Here is an 11,917-nt window from a genome sequence, read left to right on the forward strand (position 1 = left end):
GATGATGATGATGATGATGATGATGATGATGATGATGATGATGATGATGATGATGATGATGATGATGATGATGATGATGATGATATTATTATTATTATTATTATTATTATTATTATTATTATTATTATTATATCATTATTATTATTATTATTATTATTATTATTATTATTATTATTATTATTATTATTGCACTGTTATTGTTTGTTCTTTTTCTTTGGAGTTGTTATTTTATTTTTTATGATTACATATTCTGTGGTGCTGCAACAAGTAAGAATTCCATTGATCTATCTGGGACATAACAATAAAACACTTCTGACGACTTATCTTCATTGGTGATACTTGCTGATGTATCGAGGGAGAGTGGTCGAGGGAGAAAGTATTTATTTAAGTGCACACATCCTCGCTGCTCAAGTTCAAACAAATGCCTCAAAGCTCATTGTCCGGCGGTTCATTCTACAGCAAGACAATGATCCCAAACATACCACTGAAGCAACAAAGGAGTTTTTCAAAGCTATAACATGGTCAATTCTTGAGTAGCCAAGTCAATCACTCGATCTAAACCCAATCCAGCATGTCTTATATATGCTGAAGAGAAAACTGAACGGGACTAGTCTCCAAAACAAGCATAAGCTAAATATGGCTGCAATACAGGCCTGGCAAAACATCACCAGAGAAGACACCCAGCAACTGGTGATGTCCATGAATCGTAGACTTCAAGCAGTCATTGCATGCAAAGGATTTGCAACAAAATACTGAACATGACTATTTTCATTTACATGGCATTGCTGTGTCCTAAACATTATAGTGCCTTGAAATGGGCGGTACTATGTATAAACAGTGCTGTAATTTCTACATTGTGAAACCAAAACGTATAAAAATGGCCTTTATTAAAATCTGACAATGTGCAGTTTAACCACATGTGATTTATTTTTCTATCACAAATCTCAAATTGTGAAGTACAGAGGCAAATAAATAAATGATGGGTCTTTGTCCCAAACATTATGCAGGGCACTATAATCACAAACAGCAGAGGTCCCCACCTTTCTAATTACATTTCTTAAACTTTTCCATCCCTTCTAATTGCCTGTTACCACTCTTTTCCACTGACTTTAGAAGATATCCCCATGGTTCAAAAGTCTGAATCCTTATCCTATAGGACGTTGAAGTTCGTATCTCGGTGGTAGACGGTGGTGTAGGCGTGAGAGGGCAAATCTTTTGAGTGTTGGTTGGATCAGGTGTTCAGGGTGTCAGGTGTGAGTGTTTAGGGTGCCCGCGGGAGAAGCCATATATGATCGGGAAATAACGGACAAAGTGAAGAAAGGAAGATAGTGAATAGGGTGGAGGGAGGGAGTGGTTAGGATGGAGAAAGGGAGTGCTTAGGGTGATGGTTGGGAAGGAATACAAGGTATGGCAAAGAGGTGTGTTTTTGAGTAGTGTACGGGGGATTTTTTAGGATGGTGCATTAAGACGGTGTTTAGGGTGGTGAGGGAGTGATTGATTCGTGTGGATAGAGTGAGTGTTTAGGCTTTAGAGAAAGGGAACATTTGGAGCAGGGTAATGGGTAGGCGCAGGGAGCCAGTTTTGTGATCGTGAATAGGATTATTTTGGCTGGTGAAGAGTGTTTAGGTAGGTGGAGGAAAATACTATTTAGGGTAGAGCAAGGGGGTTCTCTGACACTGCTAGAGAGTAGTTAGGGAGGAAGCAAATAACTCTTCAGGATCGAGGGAGGAATTGTTCAAGGAGGTGTATAGTAGAAATAGTAGAAATAGTGTGGTGGAGGAAGGTGGTGTTTAGGCTGGTGGTGAGAATGGTTTTAGGTGGCCAGGAAAGTGTTGTTGGGTGGACAATGTTGAGGGTGCAGAGGGGTGTGTTTGGGGAGGGAGGCAGGGCTTCCCATGAAAGGATGGACCGTTTGCGGAAATGGAGAAATTGAGTGTTGAGGGTGCTAGAGTAAGCGACTATTTACTAATCGGAAAGGCCGTGGTGGTATTGTGGGGGAGAGAACTATTTAAGATAGAAGGAAGTCTTCAGTATGATGGTGAGAGAAAGCTCAATGTGGCGTACGGAGGAAGTCTTTTGTGGTGAGAAAGTGGTGTGGTGCTTTGGGTGGAGGGAAGCTCTGGAGTGAGTGAACGGCGAAGTGAACGGCGAAGCGCTGGGGTATTTCAAGTGCTTTCTTTAGAGTCACGGGAGGTGGTGTATTTAGAGTGGAGGGAATAGTGTTTCCGGGTGTTTAGGTTGGAGGGGAGGATGTTGACGGTGGAAGGAAGGGGTATTTTGACTGGTGCAGGGATGTTGTGTTTCAAATAGAAACAGGGATTCGTGTAGTGTGGAGCGAGAGTTTGTTTAGGCTAGACGGAGGGGTGGTTTACGGAGAGCCGACGTTTGCTTAGAGCGGAGGGAAGGAGTGTTATAGGGCCAGTAGAGAGTGGTGAAGTCAGGGAGTGTTTAGGGTGAGGGTGTTCGGGGTAGCGTATGGAGACAGTGTTTCGGGTGATGCAAGAGGGAATGTTTAGTGCTGACGGTGGTTGAGGGAGTATGGAAGATGGTGAGAAGGTGCCCTCAGGATGATGAATGAGGTGTTTGGCAAATGAAGAGAGTTACAGTTGCGAGAGGCAATGTTTAGGGTGGTGGGCGATGTGAGTGTTCAAGGTGCAGGGAGAAGTGTGTAGAGTGCCGGTAGATGAGAGCATTTATGATGGAGACAGGAAGGGTTTATGGTGAAGGGAAGGAGCTGGTGCTTAAGATGGGGGGGGGGGGGGTGTTTACGGTGGAGGGAGGGCGTGTTTAAAAAGCGGAGCGAGGGAATGCTTTGACGGGCGGAGGGAGGCAGTGTTTATGATATGGTGTGTTGAAGTTGGCTAAGGGTTTAAGGTGATTCGATATTGGAAATTTTAGAGAGGTGTGATGTTGTGTTTAAAGTGGTGGATCGAGGACGAGATTAGGGTTGAGGATGGATGTGTAGGAAGCAACTGCAGCGGCGCAACAGCGGGTCAATCAGCATCTCTTGAGAAAAGGAGTAGGTTATGTTTCGGGTCAATAGGCAATAGGTGCAGGAGGAGACCATTCGTCCCTTCGAGCCACCACTGCCATATGGCTGATCATCCATAATCAGTACCCCGTCCCTCCCTTCTCCGCATATCCCCTGACACTGCTATCTTTAAGAGCTTTATCTAACTCTTTCTTGAAAGTATCCGGTGAATTGCCATCCACTGCCTTCTGATGCAACAAATTCCACAGATTCACAACTCTCTGGGAGAAAATGTTTTTCCTCATCTCCATTCTAAATGGCCTACCTCTTATAACCATATAACCATATAACCATATAACCATATAACAATTACAGCACGGAAACAGGCCATCTCGGCCCTACAAGTCCATGCCGAACAATTTTTTTTCCCCTTAGTCCCACCTGCCTGCACTCGTACCATAACCCTCCATTCCCTTCTCATCCATATGCCTATCCAATTTATTTTTAAATGATACCAATGAACCTGCCTCCACCACTTCCACTGGGAGCTCATTCCACACCGCCACCACTCTCTGCGTAAAGAAGTTCCCCCTCATATTACCCCTAAACTTCTGCCCCTAATTCTGAAGTCATGTCCTCTTGTTTGAATCTTCCCTATTCACAAAAGGAAAAGCTTGTCCACATCAACTCTGTCTATCCCTCTCATCATTTTAAAGACCACTATCAGGTCCCCCCTTAACCTTCTGCGTTCCAGAGTATAAAGACCTAACTTATTCAACCTATCTCTGTAACTTAGTTGTTGAGTTGTTATTCTTATTCATAACTGCGGCCCGTGGTTCTGGACTCCCCCAACATCGGGAACATGTTTCCTGCATCTACCCTGTCGAATCCCTTAATAATCTTATATGTTTCAATACGATCCTCTCTCATCCTAAATTCCAGCGAATGCAACCCCAGTCGCTCCATCCTTTCAGCGAACCTACGCTGCACTCCATCAATAGCAAGTATGTCCTTCCTGAGATTTGAAGACCAAAATTGCACACAATACTCCAGGTGTGGTCTCACTAGGGCCCTGTTCAAATGCAGAAGGACCTCATTGCTCCTATGCTCAACTACTCTTGTTATGAAGGCCAACATGCTTCACTGCCTGCTGGACTTGCAGGCTTAACTGCAGTGAATGATGAACTAGGACACCCAGATCTCGTTGTACTTCCCCTTTTCCTAATATTTCACCACTCAGATAATAATCTGCCTTACTGTTTTTGCCACCGGTGGATAACCTCACGGTTATCCACATTAAACTGCACCTGCCATGCATCTGCATACTCGCGCAGCCTGTCCAAGTCGCCCTGCTTAGAAACATATAGAAACATTGAAAATAGGTGCAGGAGGAGGCCATTCGGCCATTTGAGCCAGCACCACCATTCATGGTGATCATGGATGGTCGGCCCCAATCAATAACCCGTGCCTGCCTTCGCCCCATATCCCTTGGTTCCACCAGCCCCTAGAGCTCTATCTAACTCTCTCTTAAATCCATCCAGTGATTTGGCCTCAACTGCCCTCTGTGGCAGGGAATTTCACAAACTCACAACTCTCTGGGTGAAAACGTTTTTTCTCATCTCAGTCTTAAATAGCTGCCTCTTTATTCTAAGACTGTGGCCCCTGGTTCTGGACTCGCCCAACATTGTCAACATATTTCCTGCATCTAGCTTGTCCAGTCATTTTATAATGTTATATGTTTCTATAAGGTTTCCCCCTCATCCTTCTAAACTCCAGTGAATACAAGCCTAGTCTTTTCAATCTTTCCTCATATGACAGTCCCGCCATCCCAGGGATCAATCTCGTGAACCTACGCTGCACTGCCTCAATCACAAGGGTATCCTTTCTCAAATTCGGAGACCAAAACTGTACACAATACTCCAGATGTGGTCTTACCAGAGCCCTGTGCAACTGCAGAAGAACCTCTCCACTCATATACTGAAATCCTCTTGTTATGAAGGCCAACACTCCATTAGCTTTCTTCGCTGCCTGCTGTACCTGCACGCCAACTTTCAGTGACAAGGCCACCCAGGTCTAGCTGTACCTCCCCCTTACCTAAACTAATCCCATTGAGATAATAATCTGCCTCCTTGTTTTTGCTACCAAAGTGGATAACCTCACATTTTTCTATATTATACTGCAACTGCCACGCATCTGCCCACTCACTCAACCTGTCCAGGTCACCCTGCAACCTCCTAACATCCTCTTCACAGTTCACACTGCCACCCAGCTTTGTGTCATCCGCAAACTTGCTAGTGTTGCTCCTAATTCCCTCTTCCAAATCATTAATATATATGGTGAACAGTTGCGGCCCCAACACCGAGCCTTGCGGCACTCCACTCGTCACTGCGACAATATCCTGGGTGGTGCTAGAGAATAGAGTTTCTCGATTGGTGGAATGTTTAGTGTGGTAGAAAGAAGGGAGTGGTTTAGAGTGGTGGAGCGAGGGAGTGTTTAGTGAGGAGGGGGGAACTTTACGGTGGAGGGATCGAATATTTGGCAGTGGTGGGGGAAGCAGTTTTTATGATGGAGAGAGGGAGTGTTTGGGTAGTGGTAGGGGAGCCGATGGATTGCTCTCTTGTCCCCACGGTGTCGACCTTCTCGGGAACCGTTGAAGCCGCACTCACCCGGGGAAATGGAGCGTTTTCCATCACACGTCTTACGTACCCTGTAGATGGGGGAAACGCCGTGTGTTTTCAGGAGGTGCGTCACTCCCCATGGGACACTCGGCCTCAGAGCCATCCACGGTCCAATAATTTATATTTATTGCAAACCCCAATATATTGATATCGGCAAGGGGTAATGGAAACACCAGTAAAGTTCAGGGTAAGATGGCTGGACTCGCCTTGTTGCAACTGGTCGTTGCGGGAATTTGAATTGTAATTTTGCATTCTGCGTTATTTCCTATGCGTTATTCCCTTCCATTACCTAAGGATAACACGCTACTTTGTTTGGTTCAGTTTCCTCCATTTGGACTCCACGACCTAGCGCTAGTGCAGGATCTCTGATTTCAGCCAGTAACCTGCGTCCGTTTATTTGTCGCCACTGCATTGAGTTGAATGCAGGGGGCCAACTCTCTTCTTATCTGAGGCCGAGCCGTGGGGAAGCCGAGTGCCTGCGGAAACATGCAGGGGGCTGGGTCCGGATGCTTTGAGTCCGAATGAGGAACGAGTTTGTGTGCTTGGGACAAGTAGGGGCACAGTTAGTCCATCGAGAGGCCCAGCTGCCATATTGGTTGAGCTGTGTGAGCCTGATGCTTTCACCCCCACCCCCCCCCCCCCACCCCCACCCCCACCCCCCACCTCCCACCAAGACGACCCCACTAACATACCCGTGGCGGAGGAATCACTTACATCAAGGAGGAACTCCACGATAGTGTCAGCTGCCAATTCTCCATCGTATTCGATCACTTCGTCGTCCTTGAACACGTAAATGCTGCCTTCTTCATCCAGACCTGCGGTGGGACGCAATTCGGAGAAAGGCGAAGAGAAGAGGTGCGGTTCAGTCAATCAGGCTCCTCGGAGTTCCGCCTGATGGGCGGCACTCTGTCCACCAGACTCACGGGTGTCGAGGAGGCCGTCACACACAACCAACTCTCCCTCCTTCCCCCACCCGCTGCTTGTTCCTCTACGTTTTCTCCCCCATTTCTCCACTCTCGGTCCCTCCAATGTTCCGATGCCAACCTCTCCTCCTCCTCTTTCCTCTACAGTAGGTGCCAGGACTTACCTAGTTTCTTGGCGACTGCCTCGTCTTCATCGGCATCCACCAGGCCGAAACCAATGTTCTCATCCTCCAGCACTTGTGCCGCCAACTGACAGAAAGAGATGGGAGAGGTAGGAAAGGCTTACTCAGACTGCAAATCTCCACAGCTAGAAATTACCCAATGACCCAAGAAAGATGCATCGATACGAAAAGTAACCGTACATGTAGCAGTCAATAACTCAACAAACACGAATCAAATAGTTCCATAAATGCCCCCCCAACATCCATCCATATCTGTGTAAACGTCACCAGCCCGTATATTTCGCCCTGTTTCCTACCCTCACAGACCCAACATCTCTTTGCCCCCATAGCCTTTACATTCCTCACTGTCTTTGAATACACCTGCCGCTCCAACACCTGTTGCCAGAAGAATGCGACATGTGTGGCCAGAAGAATGAAGCACGTAGCTTGCTTGTTTTCTTAAAGGAGGATTGAGAATTGGGAAGTTATGTAGCATCTACACAGGGCATGTGTTATTCCGGGCTTGGAGGAGAGTTCCGGTCACTGCACCATAAAAAAAAAATGTGGTACAAACAGGGAGAGTGCTGAAACGATCCTATAGGACGTTGCCTGGATGAAAGGTTGCAGTGATGAAGGGGCATTGGATGGCCTGGGACTATTTTCACAACGGTGTAAGGCATGAGGGGTGCGTTTATATAGGTCTGTAATATTATGAACGGCATGGATATGTTATACACTTTCAGTCTTTGCCCCGGTGATGGAGGCGTCTAGCACTAGAGGGCACACGTTCAATATGAGATAAGATAAATTTAAAGGAGGTCTCAAGGGTAGAGTTTTCACAAAGAAAGTTGTCGATATATGGATTCGTGTAGATAGACAATCTGAATGTACAAGTTGGGCCGAGGTGCCAGTTTCCGATCTGTTTAACTATGACAGCGATTATTTCTGTAACGCCCTACACCCCTCCATGTCATGTAATCCAGTTGAACCTTACTCCCCTCACTATCTCTTTAACCACCTCAGCTCCTACACAGAAATCTCAGTAATTCCTTTCAACACCGTCGCCCCTCCTACTCTGGGATTATTATACAGCATGGAAAAGGCCCTTTTCCCAACGGCGTTCCCGAGCAAGGTATCCACGTGTACATATACCTACCTACACCAATTGATCCCACAGCTCGTTCAAGAAATCCACTATTCGTTCTGGAATGCTTATACCTGGGGTCATTTTTAACTATCCATCCTCTCACCTTAAACCGATCCCTTCTAGACAATACACAATCGGTGCAGGAGTAGGCCATTCGACCCTTCGACCCTTCAATGGCTGATCATCCTCCCAATTAGTTCCCCGTTCCAGCCTTCTCCCCATATCCTCTGACTCCACTGTCTTTAAGAGCCCTATCTAGCTCTCTCTTGAAAGTATCCAGAAAACCGGCCTCCTCCGCCATCTGAGTCAGAGAATTCCACAGACTCACAACTATCTGTGTGAAAAAATGTTTCCACATCTCCGTTCTAAATGGCTTACCCCTTATTCTTAAACTGTGGCCCCTGGTGTATCGGGAATATCGCGAATGTATCGCGAATATCGGGAACATGTTTCCTGCCTCTAGCGCGTCCAAAGCCTTAATTTTAGATTCAACTGCTCCGGGGAAAGTACTGTGACAATCCAGCTTAGCCATGCCCCTCGACTTTATAAAACGCTATAAGATCACTCCTCAACCTCCTTCACTGTAAGGTGATGTATCCAATCTCTCATGGTCTCCCCATTCCTGGCAATAACCTTACAAATCGTTTATGTGACCTTTGCAGTTTAATAACTTCCCAACTCACTAATCGCTTCCAGCACCTACATCCATCTGTATCTCTGTGAACACCTCTGGTCCCCACATACCTCCCTACCTCTTCCACCACATTCAGCCCTCCATCTCTCTCCTTATCCATGTGTCACCCTGCAACTCCTCGACCCCTCGTATTCCCTGCAGCACCCCAAAGCATGTGCAGCTCACCATATCTTTAACTAACTCCGGAATTTACCCCTCCCTACCTCTGCCCATCCCCCAGTCCTATACCCCTGTCTGTCTGTAACTTCCTGCAACTCGCACCTCCCTATATCTCTGTAACTCCATTCAATCTCTTCACACAACCCTCTCTCTGTAACACCTTCCAACGTCTACACCCCTCCTTATCTGTGGAATATTCACCAGTCCGTATGCCTTCCTTATTTCCCTGTAAGCTTTTCACGCCCCTTATCTTTCACGTTCCTTATCTTTATCGACCCTTCCATATTCCATGTTCACCACTCCATATCTGTGCATTTCACTAGGTCATGTATGTTGTTGTCAGTGTAGTCTAACAAAGGGGTGCATACTACGTCCCGGCGATTGTGACTGTGATGTCGGCGCATTCTGGTGACACAGTCTGGGAGATGAATGTTCCCAACATCATTTACCAGGCACGATTCTGCTCTGGAACGGGTAATGTTTGAGCGGGCAGCGCCTTTAGCTGGAATGTTGGCAGGAATCGTAGAAACCTGTGGACATTTCAGGACGTGTGATAGCGGAAGGAGATGGGAGCAGATCGTGAAGATGGCCAGTACAGTTGGAAGGCCAGAGCGGCCTCCCTCCTCACTACTCTCACTGGAGTGGGGTGTTCTGTGACAGAGATGGACATATGGCTCAGGGTTATGTTACTTCTGCACTGCAGGTTCAGTACTTCAGCTAAAGGTGTCAGGTTCAAGCAGTTATAGGTCTCCGGGGCACGTGCAAAGTGTAAATTAGAGAGGATTGGAAACTGGTGGCCCAGTAAAACCCTTTACAATCTGGCAGGGTGCAGTGCCGGTACCCTTCAGAGGATAGTGCGCAGAACGCTTAGACTCGCTGACCGTCCACAGACAAACACTCAGCAAGCATACGTCAACATACTGCCAGAAGTCATGCACACGCGTACTCACACATACACATGAAGGAGAGAGATGGAGAGGCAAATATATATATGTATATCTCACACACATGCACGCACACATTCACGCACAGGGAGTTACAACACACATACATGCATACACATTGCACACATAGACATACACGCTATATGCGCGCGGACACACGCACACAGGGAGACGGACCCATATGCACAGACTGCACGAAACGTGCACGCGTGTACACACACGCACACAATTGAAGTAATCAATCGATATCCAGCAGCAATTGACGTTCAGAAACAATGGAAACAGCCTCACATTCAAAACTCCAACACATTTCGTCCTGAGAATGAGACAGAGAGAAAGTTTTCGGCAAATAAATGTTGCCATAATTTCAGGACATTTCCTGAAAATCTCTCTCTCTCTCTCTCTCTCTCTCTCTCTTTCTCTCTCTCTCACACACACACACACGCACTCACACTCACACACACAAACTCACATACACATACAGGCACACATGAGTGGACATGCACTCGCCCATATACTGGCAGGGCCACACTCACACGCAGTCACACATAAAATCACGCACAGGCACATCATACATACAGATATACACATATGCTCACACATAGACACACGCAGAGACTCACACCCACGTATAGATAGGCGCACGCACTGACATACATTCACCAACACACTGTACACGCACGCACAACACCCACACACACACACACACACACACACACACACACACACACACACACACACACAGACACATACACGAGCGCACACACACACTACAGACACACACACACCTAAAGAGGCATGACCACACACAAGATTACTCTTTGGGCTAGCTTTACTCTTTGGGCTAGCTTTCTCCTAACCCCCCCCCCCCCCCCCCCCCCCCCTCCCCCACAACCAGGTTCATTACTCAGTGCAGCAGGCGATGACTTATCTTGCTCCTTGCCCTAGTGAAGACAGGTTGCAAAGCTTTCTTTTCGGAGTGCAATATTCCTGCCCCCACCCACCCACCCAACCAGCGCGGTGCCACGGCGGAGGGCTCCTCGACGAGGGTCGGCTGACGCCGCTGTCGGCTCCGTGCTCCTCATACCTCCAGCGTCAGCTCGTCCCACTCGAACTGTTTCTGCGAGATCTTGTCGTCGTCGATGGGCTCATGGTAGTACAGGCAGAGGATATCGAACTTCTTCAGCACTTGCTTGTAGTTCTTGAGGGAGAGGTGAATCACTCTGTCCTCGCCGTCGTACTCTGGGATGTCCATCCCCTCCTCCGCTCGGCACAGGGCGAGGGTGACGGCCGACAGGAACAACAGCCATGGGGACCGCATGGTGCAGCTGACTTACGGGGGCTGGGGAGGGACGGGGCAACAGGCAGAGAGAGGGCGAGAGAGAGGGACACTGGCTGTGAGGCGTAGGGGGACAGAGAAAGAGGGAGAGAGAGAGGGGTGGCCTCGGACGAGGAAAGCAGAAAGGGGGGCTGAGATTTTCAGCCGCACTCTGGACTATCCTGGGACGCAAAGAGGAGAGCAAGACGCTCGTCAAGCCAGCTGCAACCTGGAAGTCTCGATAATTTGCTGGGTAGAGAGATTCCCGGCTGTGGCAGCCACTGCCCGGCGATGGGGACTGGTGCGACGAAGCTACACACCCATATTAAGGAAAGTGACCCGGGGAAGAAAGTAACACTTCTAAAAATAAAGGAAGCTGAGTCCAAAAAAGAAAGAGCGAGGGATAGCGCTACCCCAAAACAGCCAGCCAGAGAGGCCTGCTCACGCTGCAGCACGGGGGGAATTAATACATTGCTTGCGCGGGGGAATTAGAGAGAGAGGTCGGCAGAGAGGTCAGCATGCAGAGAGAGTGACGCAACGAGGACCGAGGGCGAGCACAGGGAGTGGGCCGAGCACGATATAGTCGGAGAGCTGACTGAGGACAAGATGGACAAGGAGAGAGTGGACGAAAGACAACACGTCAATGGGTGAATCGGAGGGGAGGACATGAATGAAAAGATATTAAGGCAGAGGGTTGGGTGATGAGAGAAATGATTGATGGACAAATACAGAGAGAGAAGGATTGAGGGACAGAGAGAGAGACGAGAAAGGAATGCTGGATGGATGAACTGATGTCTCATTCAAAAATATGATAAATTGAAAGGTTAACGAAGAAATGGGACAAAGGTAGGGAACTAAAGATTTAGAGAAAAATAAATACTGGATGGATGGAGCGATAGAGAGAATGTGTGAAAGAGAGATG

General features: G+C 47.7%; 1 protein-coding gene across 1 annotated transcript in view; it reads right to left on the minus strand.

The window, feature by feature from the left end:
• LOC129708544 (calsequestrin-1-like) overlaps positions 1 to 11,289 on the minus strand; it is a 56,636-nt gene extending 45,347 nt beyond the window's left edge. The window contains exons 1-3 of the mRNA XM_055654345.1: positions 10,765 to 11,289; positions 6,737 to 6,821; positions 6,364 to 6,464 (exon numbers count right to left, since the gene is read on the minus strand). Coding sequence (XP_055510320.1) covers positions 6,364 to 6,464; positions 6,737 to 6,821; positions 10,765 to 10,998 — 420 coding nt within the window. The 5' untranslated portion in view covers positions 10,999 to 11,289. The remainder of the gene's footprint in view (positions 1 to 6,363; positions 6,465 to 6,736; positions 6,822 to 10,764) is intronic.
• Positions 11,290 to 11,917: the final 628 nt, after the last annotated feature.

Source organism: Leucoraja erinacea, chromosome 24, assembly GCF_028641065.1.
Source record: "Leucoraja erinacea ecotype New England chromosome 24, Leri_hhj_1, whole genome shotgun sequence".
In the NCBI taxonomy this organism is placed as follows: domain Eukaryota; kingdom Metazoa; phylum Chordata; class Chondrichthyes; order Rajiformes; family Rajidae; genus Leucoraja; species Leucoraja erinaceus.